The sequence below is a fragment of the Garra rufa genome, chromosome 19 (assembly GCF_049309525.1).
Source record: "Garra rufa chromosome 19, GarRuf1.0, whole genome shotgun sequence".
Classification (NCBI taxonomy): Eukaryota; Metazoa; Chordata; class Actinopteri; order Cypriniformes; family Cyprinidae; genus Garra; species Garra rufa.
The window spans coordinates 36,452,185-36,470,182 of NC_133379.1; the positions used below are offsets into that span (position 1 = coordinate 36,452,185).

General features: G+C 31.2%; 1 protein-coding gene across 1 annotated transcript in view; it reads right to left on the minus strand.

Annotated features, from left to right (window-relative positions):
* The window catches only part of LOC141292086 (formin-binding protein 1-like), a 54,585-nt gene that overhangs the window by 3,455 nt on the left and 33,132 nt on the right, over positions 1–17,998 (minus strand). Inside the window, exons 8-15 of the mRNA XM_073824047.1 lie at positions 15,163–15,249; positions 12,210–12,224; positions 9,416–9,451; positions 6,360–6,469; positions 5,084–5,216; positions 4,869–4,999; positions 3,531–3,682; positions 1,829–1,987 (exon numbers count right to left, since the gene is read on the minus strand). Coding sequence (XP_073680148.1) covers positions 1,829–1,987; positions 3,531–3,682; positions 4,869–4,999; positions 5,084–5,216; positions 6,360–6,469; positions 9,416–9,451; positions 12,210–12,224; positions 15,163–15,249 — 823 coding nt within the window. The remainder of the gene's footprint in view (positions 1–1,828; positions 1,988–3,530; positions 3,683–4,868; positions 5,000–5,083; positions 5,217–6,359; positions 6,470–9,415; positions 9,452–12,209; positions 12,225–15,162; positions 15,250–17,998) is intronic.

The window sequence follows — 17,998 nt, forward strand, 5'->3', positions numbered from 1 at the left end:
ATAATATGCATGATTTCTTGGTAAGAGTAATTCAATGTCCTTGGTTGAATTTGAGACCAAATGCGACCTTAAACACACTCAAGCATGCATTTATGCAGCGAAAAACTGCCAAAAATCAATCAAACTGTCAGGTTTGCAAAAACAGAGCACTCAGATTAAGTGTTTTCTCAACTATCTAGATCTGTATGTAGGTTATCTCTCTATTGGTTTGGGATGTATGTGTGTGCACACCATTTTACAGACATTTATAACTTAAAGGTGACATAAGTAGGTGCATGCATGTTTAAACTGAAAAAGAAGTCAGACTCCAACACTTCATTCAGAACAAACGCAATCTTAAAATGGAAATAAGCTCATTTCTAGATCTCTTGAAATCATCACACGGTTAATGCACTCAACTACACCATCTCACCCTCAGAAAGAAAAACTGTTCTCCAGGAAAAGACATCTGTATGGAAACATTCAGAAAAGTTTCATATTCACATCCTATTTCATCTGAAATGGCTCTTATAGGAATTAAGATGAGAAGCAGCAAACATTGTGTGGATGTTGCACATATTATGAAATCATGATTTTTGAATGCATACTGTGCTTTTACTCATTTTTATTACGTTTTTGTAAACGTCTATGTTTTATATGGTTTTTTTCAGGGTTATTTCTTCTTTTCAAGACTATCAATATTAACTACAACTGTTGAGATTGAACACAATGTGAACAAACAATACAGCTAAAGCACCAAAAAGGCAGTTTCTGTCTAACACGTATTAGCAAATGTGACCCTGGAGTCTTAAGTAGTACGGGTATATTTGTAGCAATAGCTAACAATATATTGTTTGGGTCAAAATTAACAATTTTTCTTTTATGCCAAAAATCATTAAGATATAAAGCAAAGATCATGTTCCATGGAGATATTTTGTGAATTTCCTAACGTAAATATATAAAAACTTCATTTTTGATTAGTAATATGCATTGCTAAGAAGTTCATTTGGACAACTTTAAAGGTGATTTTCTCAATTTTGATTTTTTTTGCACCCTTAAAATTTGTAATTTTCAAATAACTGTATCTCGGACAAAATTTGGACAATTTTAAAGGCAATTTTCTCGAAATTTAGATTTTTTTTGCAACCCTCAGATTTCAGATTTTCAAATAACTGTATCTCGTCCAAAATTTGGACAACTTTAAAAGTGATTTTCTCAATATTTTAGATGTTTTTTTTGCACACTCTGATTCCAGATTTTCAAATAACTGTATCTCATCCTATCCTAACAAACCATACACCTATGGAAAGCTTATTTATTCAGCTTTCAGGTGTATAAATCTTTGAAGAATTGACCTTTATGACTGGTTTTGTGGTCCAGGGTCACAAATGATCTATATATTTTGTAAAAAGGAAATTATACTTCTTTATGCTTGACTAGTCGTTATAAAAATTGTTATATCGGGGGAAAAACACTAGCATAATTTGACCTCAAGTTCATTTACATATGAAAACAGTACAAAATCTTGCATGTATCTCCTCTTATGTGTGTGTGTGTGTGTTGCATTTGCCTGTACATTTAATTGATGTGTTCTAACATGCACTGCTACTCAATACAACAAGATACTACCGCCATATTAAACTATGGTGGGCTAATATCTAAAACCATCATGTGCTAAGACATATACAATCATTTAGTCATTCAGTTTCAGAAAAAAGACTGTCGGCTTTACCAAAAACAGTCTAAAAAGTCACATTGTTGGCTTTGAGAGATTCAGAATCACACACACACACATCCTGGATGTCACACTTAAATTTAAAAGCTTTGGGTCATATGTAGGTTATGGCACCTTTGGCGTTGGAGTCCAGAAAGACCTCGACGTAGGATGTTGGGACGTAACCCTCCTCTTCCTCATTTCTTCTAACACGCGTCCATCCGTCACCTTTGTCTTCCTCTATTACATACAAGAGCTCACCCTCCGTTACTGAGATGGTGCCTTCATTAACACCTACAGAGAAAAATTCATTAGTCAATCCATTAATAAATAGATAAAATGTGTGCCATTTAAAAGTTTTGGGTCAGTTCGATTATTTAATGGTTTTGAAGGAGTCTCTTGTGGTCACCAAAGCTGCATTTATTTGATTAAAAATACAGTAAAAACAGTAAAATTGTGAAATATTATTACAATTCAAAATAAAAAAAATGTATTCAAATATTTTTTAAAATGTAATTTATTTCAGTGATCAAAGCTGTATTTTTAGCATCATTACGCCAGTCTTCAGTGTCAAATGATCCTTCAGAAATCATACTAATCTGCTGATTTCCTGTTAACTAATGTAGCTGACTAATGTTAAATGGAACTGTAAAGTGTATATTACCATACACATGTATGAAGAAATCACTTTTTTCAGGTTTTATTACTTAAGATGCTGTCTTCGCATGTACTTCTACAGTCAAACTGAAAATTATTCAGACAGATATAATTTTTGATGTTTTTTACTAGTGGGTGTTGGACACAGTAGTTAATTTATGTCAGTGGGGAAAGCGAAACAAGTAAACTGTGACACATTATACCCAAAAATTCTTCATACAGTGGACTACCTGTAAAATTGCTAAAAATTTGGGACCAAAAATTTGATTTGACACTTTGACCTGACCATCCCTTTCTATTAAAATTATCTGACATTAAAGGAGTAGTTCACTTCCAGAATAAAAATTTACAGATTTACAAATTACAAATTTTACTAACCCTTTTGTCATCCAAGATGTTCATGTCTTTCTTTCTTCAGTTGTAAAGAAATTATGTTTTTTGAGGAAAACATTTAAAGCTTTTTCTCCATATAATGGACTTCTATGGTGCCCCTGAGTTTGAACTTCCAAAATGTAGTTTAAATGCAGCTTCAAAGCGCTCTAAACAATCCTAGCCAAGGACGAAGGGTGTTATCTAACAAAATGATCGGTTATTTCCTAAAAAAAATTAAATTTACATACTTTTTAACCTCACACTGACATAACTGTCTTGAACCAGAAACAACATTGTTCACCAACCTAGACAAGACAAGCGTTTTGAGGTTAAAAAGTATAAAATTTGACCCTTATTTCTCGGCTGGGATCATTTAAAGCCCTTTAAAGCTGCATTTAAACTTCATTTAAAGTTCAAACTTGGGGGTACCATAGAAGTCCATTATATGGAGAGGACTCAAAAAACATATTTTTTTTTATGACCGAAGAAGAAAAGAAATGAACATCTTGGATGGTCTGTAAATCTGTACATTTTTATTCTGAAAGTACTTCTTTAACCAGATTAATTTGTTTTGACACAATTTAACTGAGTTATATTTTATTACCATATTCTAAACTATAGCAAATAAACTGTGATAATGTGAAAAATGTTGAAGGTGTTTGAATAAATTTTGCTTTGACTATATATGCATTTGATAGCACACAGTGAGGCAGCTCACTAGGGTTTGAAACAGAGTCCATATTTTTGCTGCAAATGTTTGTTTAAATAAGTATTTATACTGTTTATTATGCATTTATACATTAAATACCTTCAAACGGGTAGAGGGCTTTGCAGGTGCCTATGGTGGGTAGCATTTCTTCATCTGCATCATCAAATTCATCTCCAGACTCTGCTGTTTCGGGTTGGGTTTTAGTCTGCACCTCAGAACTCGGTTCCTCTGTGTAACTGCCATCCGGACTGCTCCATCACACACACGCACAAACACACACATGTACACAATAACTATAGCACCTGTTTGCAAAGTGACTGTGAATTCAGTGTGAATGTATATGTTACTATTAACAATGATAATATTCTTATTTGTGACCCTGGACCACAAAACCAGTCATAAGGGTCAATTTTATGAAATTAAGATTTCATACATCATCTGAAAGCTGAACACATAAGCTTTCCACTGATGTATGAATTTAGGATAGAGCAATATTTGGCCGAGATATAACAATTTAAAAATCTGGAATCTGAGGGTGCAAAAAAATCTAAATATTGAGAAAAACGCCTTTAAAGTTGTCCAAATGAAGTTTGTAGCAATGCATATTACTAATCAAAAATTACATTTTGATATATTTAAGGTAGGAAACGTACAAAATATTTTCATTAAACATCCTAATGATTTTTGGTATAAATGAAAAATTGATTATTTTGACCCATACAGTGTATCATTGGCTATTGCTATAAATATACCTGTGCTACTTAAAGGAGTAGTTCACTTTCAGAACAAAAATTTACAGCTAATGTACTCGCCCCCTTGTCATCCAAGATGTTCATGTCTTTCTCTCTTCAGTCTTAAGAAATGGTGTTTTTTGAGGAAAATTTCAGGAGTCCTCTCCATATAATGGACTTCTATGGTGCCCCCGAGTTTGAACTTCCAAAATGCAGTTTAAATGCAGCTTCAAAGGGCTCTAAATGATCCCAGCCGAGGAAGAAGGGTCATATCTAGCAAAATGATTGGTTATTTTCAAAAAAACATTTACAACTTATATACTTTTTAATCTCAGAGCTAGACAAGATGAGCATTTGAGGTTAAAAGGTATATAAATTGAATTTTTTTTTAAAGAAAATAACCCATCATTTTGCTAGATAAGACCCTTTCTTCCTCGGCTGTGATTGTTTAGAGCCATTTGAAGCTGCATTTTTGAAATTCAAACTCGGGGCACCATAGAAGTCCATTATATGGAGAAAAATCCTGAAAAGTTTTCCTCAAAAAACTAAATTTCCTTACGACTGAAGAAAGAAAGACATGAACATCTTGGATGACAAGGGGATGAGTACATTATCTGTAAATTTTTGTTCTGAAAGTGAACTACTCCTTTAAGACTGGTTTTGTGCTCCAGGGTCACATTTGATAATTTTGCGTGTGAGTGTGTACCTCTCTCTATCCTGTGCGCAGTTGTTGTTGTTGGTGGGTGGCGCGCTGTTTTGGGTTTCGTACAGGGCACTCGTCCTCCGTGGAGGGTCACTCTTTACCGGCAACCTTCCTTCGACCTCCGCTAACCAGCCCTAAACCGCACACACACTCATTTCCAATGAACTGAACACTTATTCAGGTCTGTGCTATATTTGGAGATGCTAAATGACACATACCTCGAATTTCTGAGCCTCCGCTTGCAGTTTCTCAATATTGTGGGCGATCTCTGTTAACCGAGGGTCCACGCTGTTGGGATCCCCCATCTGTGGGTTCTTTATGTACACTTCTTTCATTTTAGTCAAAGCATCTCTGTAGAAACAGATACATATATAAATTTTGCTGAATGAATGCCATCAAAATCTGGCCTATTCCTAAAGGAATATGTAGAGGATTTCTACTGAATTTTTATAATCGGATAATCAAAATAGAATTAAAAAAGATCCTAAAGGATTCGTGATTTTTACTTTAGTTTTATATTATACATGCAACTTTGTTTAAAAAAGGAATGAAAAAGACCTACATAAATACATTAATTAAATTAAGTAATTAAATAAATGTGTGCAAATAAATAAGAATGTAAATAAACAAATACATTTATGAATATTAATCAATAAATTAATTATGTAAAATGTATAAATAAATAAAATAAGTAAATAAAATAAGCAAATAATTAATTTTAAATTAATAAAATAAATGGTAAATTTGTTAATTAATAAATTAAGTAATTATGTAAATAAATAAATGTCTATGCAAACAAACAAATAAATATATATGCAAGCAAATAAAAAAGTAAATAAGTATGTAAATAAATAAAATAAGTACGCAAATAAATGCATTTAAAAAAATTATGTAAATAAATCAATGTGTGCAAATAAATATACGCATTTATTAATCAATAAATTAATTATTTAAATAAATAAATGTGTACACAAACAAACAAATAAATATTTATGCAAACAAACAAATAAAATAAGTAAATATGTATATAAATAAGCAAATAAATACATTTTAAAAGTATGTAAATAAATAAACAAATGTGTGAAAATAAATAAGCATGTAAATAAACAAATAAGTTTATACATGTATTAATTAATAAATTAATTAATTATGTAAAGTAAATGTATATGCAAATAAATACAATAAGCAATCAAATAAAATACATTAAGCAATTTTGTAAATAAATAAATGTGTATGCAAACAAATAAATAAATATTGAAATTAATAAAATAAGTAAATATGTAAATAATTAAAAGAAGCACCTAAATACATAAAAAAATTGTGTACAATCTGCTACAAAAATATCAAATAATATTTTGTAAAATAGGTTGACAAACTATTTAAACTATTAAAGTCTTTCTTATTAGAGTCTTTCCTACTGTCTATGTATCTATTGGGATTTTTGACAAGTGTATGGCAATATATATGAGTTTGTGTTTGTCCATGTCTGCGTACCTCTGGTCCATTTCTTTCTGTATGTCTTTATTGATATCGTCAATCTTCGCCTGAAGCTTCTTCCTTCTCTGCTCTGGAGGAAGATGACTGAAGTCCTCCGGATTCGAACCCTGAGATCAGAAAGAGAGGAGGACAGACAACCAGTGAGCATCAGCATCTTAAAAAATCTGTTACAATCTGCAAATATATAACCTAATATGCCGATGTATAAACGGGGCGGGTCAAACCAGGACACATCCAATCACATCAACGGACTATTTAAGAAACTTCTTTTCCTGTCATCTGGTTGGCCAGCTGCCTTTGGAAAGAAGCCAATCAGCTTTCAAATCAAATGTTTATCAAAGCCAAACCAGATGAACTAATTAAATCTAACATCAATGATTAACCTATTCAGTCCAATGCCAATATTATAAGATAAACTGGCTTGTTGGCTCATCTTTGAAATCGGATTCTGGTTGATATAAGTGATTTGGTTAACATCTGTCCTTACATGCCCTCTCTCTTTCTCGCTCACGCTAATATCCTGTTCCTGTCTACATTAATATATTGATCCTCTATACACTCCAGCCTCTGGTTTTTCCACATTAGTCCTTTCTGACAGGCAGCATTCGCCATGGTTTTAACCACATGGTGGAGCCAAAGAGCCATGAATTTAGGGAGGTTAAACCTGATTTTCAACCCTAGGAAGCATTTGATATACAAATCTAAGACCTTTAAATGAACTCATCTACTACATGCCTTCTGTCATCTGATGACACTTTATTAGCAATTAAAAGGCCTTTTGGTATAAATCATGGTCATGGTACATGTCTTTTTGCTGTGATATCTTAGTAAACGTGTGAAGAACTTTTATATTGTTAGTAATTTTTCAAGATAAACACTTACTGAACTAAAGCAAATCAGGTTAACTTGATTATCCATACATATGTTGTTTAACTCTATCAAATATGAGTTATGTTTTTGAGAAATGTTTATTTGTTTGTTTGTTTTGATCATAAAACTAAGCATTTAAGGCGAGACACTGCAGGTGAATAGGGTAAAAAAAACAACAACTAATAGTTATCACCTTACTTACCCAGATGATTGATTACATTGATAATTGCAAACATTTTTTGTATTACAAGTTTTTTTTTTTTATGTTACGTTTAAATATGCAAATTAGCCAGTATTACATGAAATATGCACTAATTTGCATACATTTCTAGTACAAAAATCGAAACACTGGATCAATTCAGTTTCAAAATTACTGTTGAATATTTTAGAGTCAAATGTTTTTACAGAGGGGATTTTGGGTATCTCATTTTGATACTTCATAATTCAGAAAAAAAAAACTTAGAACAGACAGAAAACTATTGTTTACCATTTTGGGGGAAGTAAAAAGCTAATTATATATAAGCAAATCCCTCTGTAAAAACCTTCAGAATAAAGACAGGAATAAAAATGTAAAGTTTGGTGTGTGTGAGTGCTACTGAAGCGGAGATTTATGGCTCAGTATAGGAGAAAAAACTCATTTTAAGAAAACTGCCTTTAAAAATATGTATTGTATTTGAAATCTATTGACACAAATAGATAAAGTGCTATAAAAGAAACACTTAACAGTGTCTTTTGGGTGTTTTCTTTACACTGGTCGGCAAAAACACAAGCAAAAAGCCCAAAATTTGACAGGTACATGAAAAAACAGCATTTTTGCCTGCAGTGTTTCCCCTTAAATATCATACTAAGACTTTATTGAAAGATATAGAGTGAAAACTAATATTTATATGCCTTTTATGTAAGTATTGTGCTATTGTGTCTCATTGATTTACATTACTAGCTATACTTTTTGGCCATAAAAATATCAGAAATTGCACCAAATGAGTCAGTTTGAGTCTCTGAGTAAAATCAGTTTTTTCTTCTTCATGTATGAGCTTCATTTTATCAGCTATATGAGCCATAAAAGCCTGACTTATCAAATATGTACTCATATGCAAACTTTTATTTTAAGATAAACTGTTCCATTTTTTAAAAACTTGGTTATTTTGACTATTATATCATATGTCTGGCTTCACAGGGTTAAAGTAGGCTTTCTAGAAAAAAAATCATACTTTCCTAGCCTAAAACTGGATCTTATTCCTTCACAGATTTTTGTTCAAATGTGTTTGGACTGAATAGGTGGGCGGCTGTATTTTTCTACGGGTCAATGTAAACGCCTCACTAAAAGGTCAAAGGTCACAAGGCAGGCACAATGACCTTACCCCTTCCTCCATATCACCATACTGTCATGCAACAATAAACAACCAGATTTTTCTGAGCATGCATTGCATTGTTCCTCAAAATACAGTTAAAACCATAAAACCAAAATTCCAGGCAAACTTAAAAATTAATAATTAACATCTACACAAGCACAATAAACATGCTACACTCACTGTTGTACTCACCCTCTTCAAAACAAAGACAAATTGTTAAAATAAATTGTTAATTATGAGACATTTTGATTATTTAAAAATAAAAATAGATAACAAAATAGATCTAAACTAAAAAAAAAATGCAGAAATCAACTCAGAAATCAAATGATATGGATCAAAATACACATATGTATAAATAGATGAATGTTTACATATATATCTAAACATTATATAGTCAAATATAAATCATACACCAACAGTGATTCAATAATCACATGTAAAATGTTTTTTGATCTATTCTATTAGAGGAAACACCTTATTTTATATTATTTTTCTCCTTCATGTCATTCAAAAACCAATTTGACTTTATTTCTTCAGTGAAACATGAAAGAAATTTTTAGCAAAATTTAGCAAAATGTGCATTCTGCTCTTTTCCATGCAAGTAAAACTAAGCATCTCCTTTCGTGCACCTCAAGGTTTGGAATGACATAAAATAAAGACTATATATTAATTTAGCATTTCAAATACTCTAAGTACATTCAAAATGATCATATTTCAGCATATTATGCCACACATCTGGTTAGGGATCCAATTAATCAAGTTGAAATACATAAAGACCGAATCAGGGACAAATAAACAAAACACAGGGACAAAAAACGGGTTTCAGATCACCTCAATTAGGTTCCGCACGTGGGCATTGAGTGAGAGCTACACAGAGGGACAGTCACCAAGGCAACAAGACAAAACAAAACAGACATCAACAAAAAGATAAATCAGACAACAACATGGTTTTATACTTAAATACACACAAAGGTAAAATTATAGAACAAAACAATACCAAAAGTGACGTTAAAGGGATAGTTCACCCAGAAATGAAACTTTGCTGTTAATTAAATTTCACACCAACAGGCCATCAAAGATGTACGCTTTTTTTTTTCTTGAGTACAGTAAAACTGATTTTTACCTGGAAACGTGTTCCTTGTTGATTCATAAAATGCAAATCAGCAGCTACTGGCACTTTAAGAGTCAAGAAAGCATACAGGCAAGATCAAATTAAAACCAGTGGCTCCTGATGATATACTGAGGTCTTATGAAGCGAAATTATCTGTTTGTGCAAGAAACGTAATATGTGACCCTGGACCACAAAACCAGTCTTAAGTCGCTGGGGTGTATTTGTAGCAATAGCCAAAAATACATAGTATGGGTCAAAATTATTGATTTTTCTTTTATGTCAAAAATCATTAGGAAATTAAGTAAAGATCATGTTCCATGAAGATTTTTTGTAAAATTCCTACTGTAAACCTATCAAAATGTAATTTTTGATTAGTAATATGCATTGTTAAGAACTTAATTTGGACAACTTTAAAGGTGTTTTTCTCAGTATTTAGATTTTTTGCACCCTTAGATTTCAAATTTTCAAATAGATGTATCTCGGCCAAATATTGTCCTATCCTAACAAACCATGCATCAATAGAAAGCTTATTTATTGAGCTTTCATATGATGTATATATCTCAGTTTTGTAAAATTTAACCTTATGACTGGTTTTGTGGTCCAGGGTCACATTTTATTTATAATATTTTTACAAGTGCTGTTAAACAATTAAATCGTGGTTAATCACATTTTATGTTGATTTTATGTTATGTAAATTTTATGTTGAATCAAATAAAATATTTCTCTCTAAATCTACTATTTGTAATTTCTACTTGATACTTTCTAATTTAACACAATAATGGCTTGAAATAACTGAAATCGTGTGACGCAGTGATATAGACATGTAATGCGGTCAAGTGCTGCCTAGAACTACATTTGCTGTGTGTTTCCCTGAAAATAATGCATACCATTAGAACATTCGTCAGCCAATCAGATTCTAGCATTCAACAGCTCCGTAGTATAAGCTGGTATTTTTTGAGTCAAAGTGACTTTCAGGTGTCTAAAAGTAAGTTTAGACACCTTGTAGATCTGTGTGGCTCGAGACATGAACCGTTTCAGACGATTCAGTCTGATTCAGTGAACTGGTTCATTCAGTACACTAAAAAGGGACATCTTCCTGAGGCTCTATTACAGGTAATAATGTTGTAAATAACATTCAGTTTCTTGCACAGACTGATCATTTTGCTTCATAAGAATTTAATATATCATCGGGCTGTGCAATTAATCGAAATTCAGTTTTGATTTCGGTTTCAAACGATCATGAAAATACAGTAATCAAGATGAAACAATTATTGCGCCCCCTTACGCCCCTTCCAGCGGAGCGCTTTCGCTCCTCCATTAAAGCCTAATTTCACATGCAAGTCAGCAAAATCATTTAACGTTTCTTTGAAGTTTTTAAAAGCGAGAAAGAGAATTTGCACCGTTCTGTGTATTCGCTATCTTTTCTCTCTCTTTTAGCTCAAGGTGCGCGACTAAAGGGTCAAAGACACACAAAAATATTAACAGTATAAAAACAATATATTGGATCCGTGTTGCTCTTAAGGCGGCAACAAATAATATTCCTTCTGCTGTCTCTGTGCTTAATATTAATAAAACGTCAAAATACAAAGAGAAAAATCACTCACTGCTCTTGAACGAAGGACTTTTGTAGTTTTAATAAGAAACAAAGCTTGTTTAATTCTTACAGTGAAGACGCTGTTTTATTTTACATTCAAATAATTACATTAAATTTCTGTAGTATTGTTAGACTACTTTAGATTTGTATAAAAGTATTCAGTATTCATTTTTATTAAAAAAAAAAACCTGAACTGAAATAAAATAAAAAGCTAAACAGAAATATATTTGTAAAAAATCTAACAAAGATGGCAAACGCACATAATAAAATGACTTAAACGTCATAAAAAATTACATTTTACATACATTATGTGTTTCATATACATTTTTATAGAAATAAATTTATATAAAAATATTTTTTAATTTAAAAAAGTAAAAATTATATAAAATGTTGTATATATATATGTACATTTAATTTCTGTAGTAAGTTTTAGATTTGTATAAAAGTATTCCGTTTTTTTTTTTGTTTTTTTTTTTTATCTTTTTTTCTTTCGTATTGCTCTCTTAAAATTAATCACTAATATAAAGTTTTGGACCCAGTCATAATCGTGTTAAATAATCGTGATTACAATATTAACCAAAATCCTCGTGATTATGATTTTTGCCCTATTCAGGATCCACTGGTATTAATTTGCGTTGCCTGATATGCTTTTTTTGACTCTTAAAGTGCCGCTAACCACTGACTTGCATTTTATGAATCAGCAAGGACCACGGATTAAAAAAATAGTCATCTTGGATGGCCTGAGGGTGAGTAAAAAGACATCAAATTTTAATTTTTGGGTGAACTATCCTTATAAACAAAAAATAACCATAAGGGTCGAACACAAAGGAACAAAGTGATGTTAAAGGACCATGTGTTACTACAGCGACGGACATGCTACGGTCATGCCGCTACCGACATGCTACTGAGGTCATGCTTACCAGCTTTAGAGAGAGCTTCTCACGGACGAAAAGAGAGAGCGATCGAGGGAATGAACCGAGAGAAGAGAGAAAACATCAGAGGGAGCAACATCAGACCGCTGTACACCTCATACACACGCATGCATGTGTGCTCATGCCTTATGATGTCAATGATGAAGCTCACTACATCACACTTCGCATTTGGCCAGCCGGCAGTATTTTGTGCTCCATCATAAGACAGATTTCTGCTGGCAGAGCTATGGGAAATTAAGCTGAAAGCCTCACTTTGGCACAAAGTACAGGCCTTTTATGAGCATTTATATTTCAGAAGCTTTAAATATTCCAGAAAGTTCTAAACATTTAAAGGGACAGTCCACTAAAATATGAAAATTCTGTCTTCATTTACTCACCCTCATGTCGTTGAAGACTTGTATGCATTTCTTACTTCTGTGGAAGATACTTTGCAGAATATTGGTAACCAAAACTATTTGTTACCAAAATTCTTTGAAGGAATGCATACAGCTTTAGAATGAAACGACAGAATTTCATTTTTGGGTGGACTGGCCCTTTAAGTTGTTAATTGCAATATTGCACTCTAATGATACACCAATGTTCACCAAACTCATTTTACTGCTGTAGTTTGGTGCATTTGCATTGGAGAAAATATTTGATTTTATATCAGAAATTAATTGCAATTTCTTTCTGATGCAGTGAACTTCAGCTTGAACCAATGAACCAGTTATTACACACAATGTTACAGGGTCACATGAAGATGACATTATCAGTCCTAAAGCAATAGTCAGCCAATAAACAGAACACGTCAGGGATGGATGTACAAGAGAGAAGACAGAGGAAGGAGAAAGAGAAACAAAAATGAAAATATTCTCAATAAGGGGCTTGTTTTTGAGGTGGCCATCACGCCAGAGAGGATTCTGGGTAATCGTACCTGGGAAGGGAACTCAAAACAAAGCAATTCATGGAGATAAAAGTAAAAGTGTGGTAAAATCGTGAAGTAAATAGTTAGTTTTGAACACCTGGGATTGTTAAATTACTTTAATCAGGAGGTTAATAGGAGACCATTTTAAAACACAAAAAAGACATTAAATTAGCATGTATGTAAATAACCGCACAAAAAAATATTAATCTATAATTTAAAAACAAAATATTTAAAACATAAAAAATATTCATATTTTAAAAATAAATCATAAATGTTTATTTACTGTTTTGAATAAATGCATGATGATTATTTAGAAAAATATTATTTAAAAAAAAGCATTTACAACTATTAACTATTTATTTCGTGCACCATAGAATAAAGCATGCTAATTATGTAAAAAAGTTTATTTTATAAAAAAACATAATAAAATATGCAAATACATATATAAAAAACTATGCAAATAAAATACAACATATTGTATCTAAAAAAATAAATATTTAAAAATATAAATAAAAATAGCTTTTATATATATATATATATATATATATATTTAAAAAAACCTATTAATTATTTATTTAGTGCACCATAGAATAAAGCATGCTAATTATGTAAAAAAATATATTTAATAAAAAAACATTATAAAATATTCAAATAAAATACAACATATAGTATATAAAAATATTATTAATGAATTAAAATATTTAAAAATTTAAAAACAAATAGTTTTTATATATTAAAAAACCTGTTAATTATTTATTTAGTGCACCATAGAATACAGCATGCTAATTATGTAAAAAAATAAAAATAAAAAAACATTATAAAATATGCAAATACATATATCAAAACTAAGCAAATAAAATACAACATATAGTATCTAAAAATAAATATTAAAATGAATTAAAATACTTAAAAATATAAATAAAATAGCTTTTATATATATTTAAGAAAAAAAACTATTCATTATTTATTTAGTGCACCATAGAATAAAGCATGCTAATAATGTAAAAAAATATATATATTTTATTAAAAATATTTGTGCACATTGGCATAAAGCATCCTGATTATGAAAAAAAAATAATACTCTAATTTTAATAAAGCTGTGACACCAAAAACCTCTCATTTCGAGAAACCTATCTCTGTGAAGACACATTTTCCTCTGAACGTCTTCATATTTTAGGGTGCTCAAACTATGGAGATTTTCGGAAGTTCTGACAGATGTATTTGGACAAATGCATAAACCCACTGACAGGACATACAACGTTCTCAAACTCATGAATGCGCCAACAGGATGTAGAATTCAACGCATTTGTAACGGACATAGATATCAAATACAGACGGGATTGTGTGAACGTTTGTGTGAACGTGATGTACACAGAGGACCATTCAATATATCAAAGCAGGGAAACACCGAAAGGGGTGAATTCTGAACGTATCCTTGCGTGTGATCAAGTGTTACGAGCACCAGAAGGGTCAAAGATGATCATGAATGCGCAAGGCTTGCATTCGGAAATCGCACTCGTGACACTTTAAGAATTAACCCCTCCCACACAAGCTGATTTGCTGCCAGAGCGTGGGGGGCGGAGCCAGGCTGCTGGGGTTGCACATGGGAGGCGGGGTCAGAAGCCAGAAGAGCCAATAAGGGAAACAGCTGATGGTGATGTAACTTTTCTCAATTACAAATGGAGTATCAGACATTAACCTCATTCAAATGAATTCAAAAAGATATTAATTTATTTTTTTGAACAATATCACATTAATTAAAATAAAAAAATCGCTAAATGAGGTTAAGTCTGTTAAATTATTTACTCTATTTCAGCTATCATTCAAACACACACACACCTGTTTTAATAAAAAAAATCTAAATGATTATAAAAATTATAATAATAATCAAAATTATATATATTATAATTATATATTTAAAAAAAAATTAAATATATATATATTTTTTTCTTCAAAATGAATGTGTGGTTCCTTTTATATTTAGCACACTTTTCTAAGTAAACCCACACACACTCTTGCCTCCTCTCACACACTTACGACATATTGCCTGGCCTCGAAAGCATACGTAGGCCGACCGAGAGTCCTCTTCATGATTTCTTTATTATAATAGAGAGACTGGGCAGACTGCAGCAAAGAATAAACCCTAATTAAACACACACACACTCATGCATAACTATACAAACACACAGTCGCACACACTCCATCATTCCACAAACACATTTCAATACAAATATGTACACTAAATATACACTAAAAACATTTGCACACTAAAAACATTTTGCACAAGTACACAAACACACTTTTTGTGTCAATAAACCTGCAAATATATACAATTTAAACACACAAAACAATAAGATGACAAAAGCATGTAAAATTACTAAGCTTAAACAAAAAATTAAATAAATAAAAAAGTAAAAATTTTAATTAAAAATATAAACAAAATTCAAAAAATTGAAAAAAAGCTAAATAGAAATATAAAAAAATTATAAAAATCACATGAAATTACTAAGAATTAAACAAAAAAAATATTTTTTAAAATATATAACAAAAGTAAAAATTTAAATAGAAAAACAATTCTAACTTCTGCGATACTAATGCTTTACAACTCTACTGTTCAAATGTTTAGGGTCAGTAAAACTTTTTAGTCTTTAAAAATCACTCTTTGTCTCACCAAAGCTGCATTTTCTTGATACAAAATACAATAAGAACAGTAATATTGTGAAATATTATTACAATTTAATAAAAAACTGTTTTCTATTTGAATATGTTTTAAAATGTAACTTATTTTAATGTAATTAGAATTTAAATAATAAAAGATTGTTTTATTAATTAAAATTCCATTGAAAGAATTAACATAAATTTCTGATGGAAAACTCAAATTAAAATGATTTAAAAATGTAAACGAAACTACTAAACCTGAACTGAAATCAAATAAATTAAAGCTAAACTGAAATATATATTTAAAAAAATCTAATAAAAATAAAAATGCACTGTCATAAGTCAAAATCAAATATTATATAAATTATATAGTTTTACATAATTTTTTTATAGAAATAAATTTATAAAAATTAAAATGATATAAAATATAATTATATATATAAAATACAATTCAAAATATAAAATCACTAAATAAACAACTGAAATAAAGCTAAATAGAAATATAAAAAAATAATAAAAATGACAAAAGCACTTAAACAAAAAATAAAATATAAAAAGTAAAAATTAAAATTGAAAATACAAATATAAAATCTAATTCAACATATAAAATTACTTAACGTAAAATAAAAATAAAGCTATAGAGAAATATTTTTTAGAAATTAATAAAAATGACAAAATCACATAAAATGACAAGAATTAAACAAAAAAATAAAATATTGAAAGAATATATATTCAAATTTAAATAAAAAAACAATTTCAACTTATGCAATACTAGTGCTCTATAACCCTACTGTTCAAACGTTTAGGGTCAGTAAGATTTTTTAGTCTTTAAAGAAGACTCTTCGTCTTACCAAGGCTGCATTTTCTTGGTAGAAAAAATACAGTAAAAACTGTAAAATTGTGAAATATTATTACAATTTAAAATAACTGTTTTCTATTTAAATGTGTTTTAAAATAAAATTTATTTTTGTAACGCAAAGCTGAATTTTCAGCATCAGCACAGTTTTCAGCGTCACACGATCCTTCAGAAATCATTCTAATATGCTGATTTGCTCCTCAAGAAACATTTCTGATTATCACCAATGTTAAAAACAGTTGTGCTGCTTAATAATTTTGTGCAAACTATTTTTTAGGATTCTCTGATGAACAGAATGGTCAAAAGAAAAGCATTTATTCAAACTAGAAATCTTCATAATCTATCACTTTTAATAAATGTAATGCATCCTTGCTGAACATAAGCCTTAATTTCTTACCAATCTCAAACCTTCGAACAGTAGTTTACATCAAAACACATACAGGACCACAAATGGAGAAAATGAAAGTGTCAAAAACCTTCACATGTTCAAGTTTATTCCTCTATTTTACCATTTGTGTTTATAACATCCTTTCTTTCTTCAGCTGTGAGCTGATTCATGCCATCAGCATCACTGTTGAGAGTATATCTGCTAAAAATGTGAACAAAAAGCTTCATAGAGCTCTGTCAGCATGATGAACCTACCCATGCACTTCCTGACAGATGAACGGCCAAAAATAGGAAACGATAAATCTGTTTTTCTATTCGCTGACCATCGATCCTTGCGAAGCCGAGAGCAATATCTATACTCGCTGCATTTTGAAAAGATAAAAACTATCTGAGATTTGCACAGGGACATGGGAAAGCTCTGTTATCTGCTGTGCTTTGCATTTGTTATCTAGCAAAGTCATTCAAAAGTCTAAATCTGCGCTCGCACAGGCGGAAACACGTGGACGGCCTTCCTGACGGGAAGGTGAATCTGGTCTGACTTTATCAGAAAGTCACATGTCAGCGTGTGTGTAAATAGAAGACATTGTTTCTGAGTGTTTGCGTGTGTGTAATCGCATTACTCAGGATGAACCTTTATGTTTGAGCACCCGTTTTACTTTATCTGTCACCGCAGGGTGCCTTCGACTGGCGCCCTGCGTGTGAAGTGTGTAATTGTGTTTGCATGTATCTTAAAACGTGACACAGTGAAACCATGGAAAACGCAAACAACGAAACATAAAAGAGAGAGAAAGAGAGGTAGACTGACAGAGAGAGAGAGAAAGAGGCAGAGTGGATTTCATTGGCTGCGTGAGGTGGAGGGAAAAAGGAGCCGAAAGATATAAACAATTCCAGAATCATCGCCTGCGGAATCTTAGTCACACTGTGACATCATCCCTTCGGAACCCAACGCTGCCTTGAAGTCCATTTAAGTCG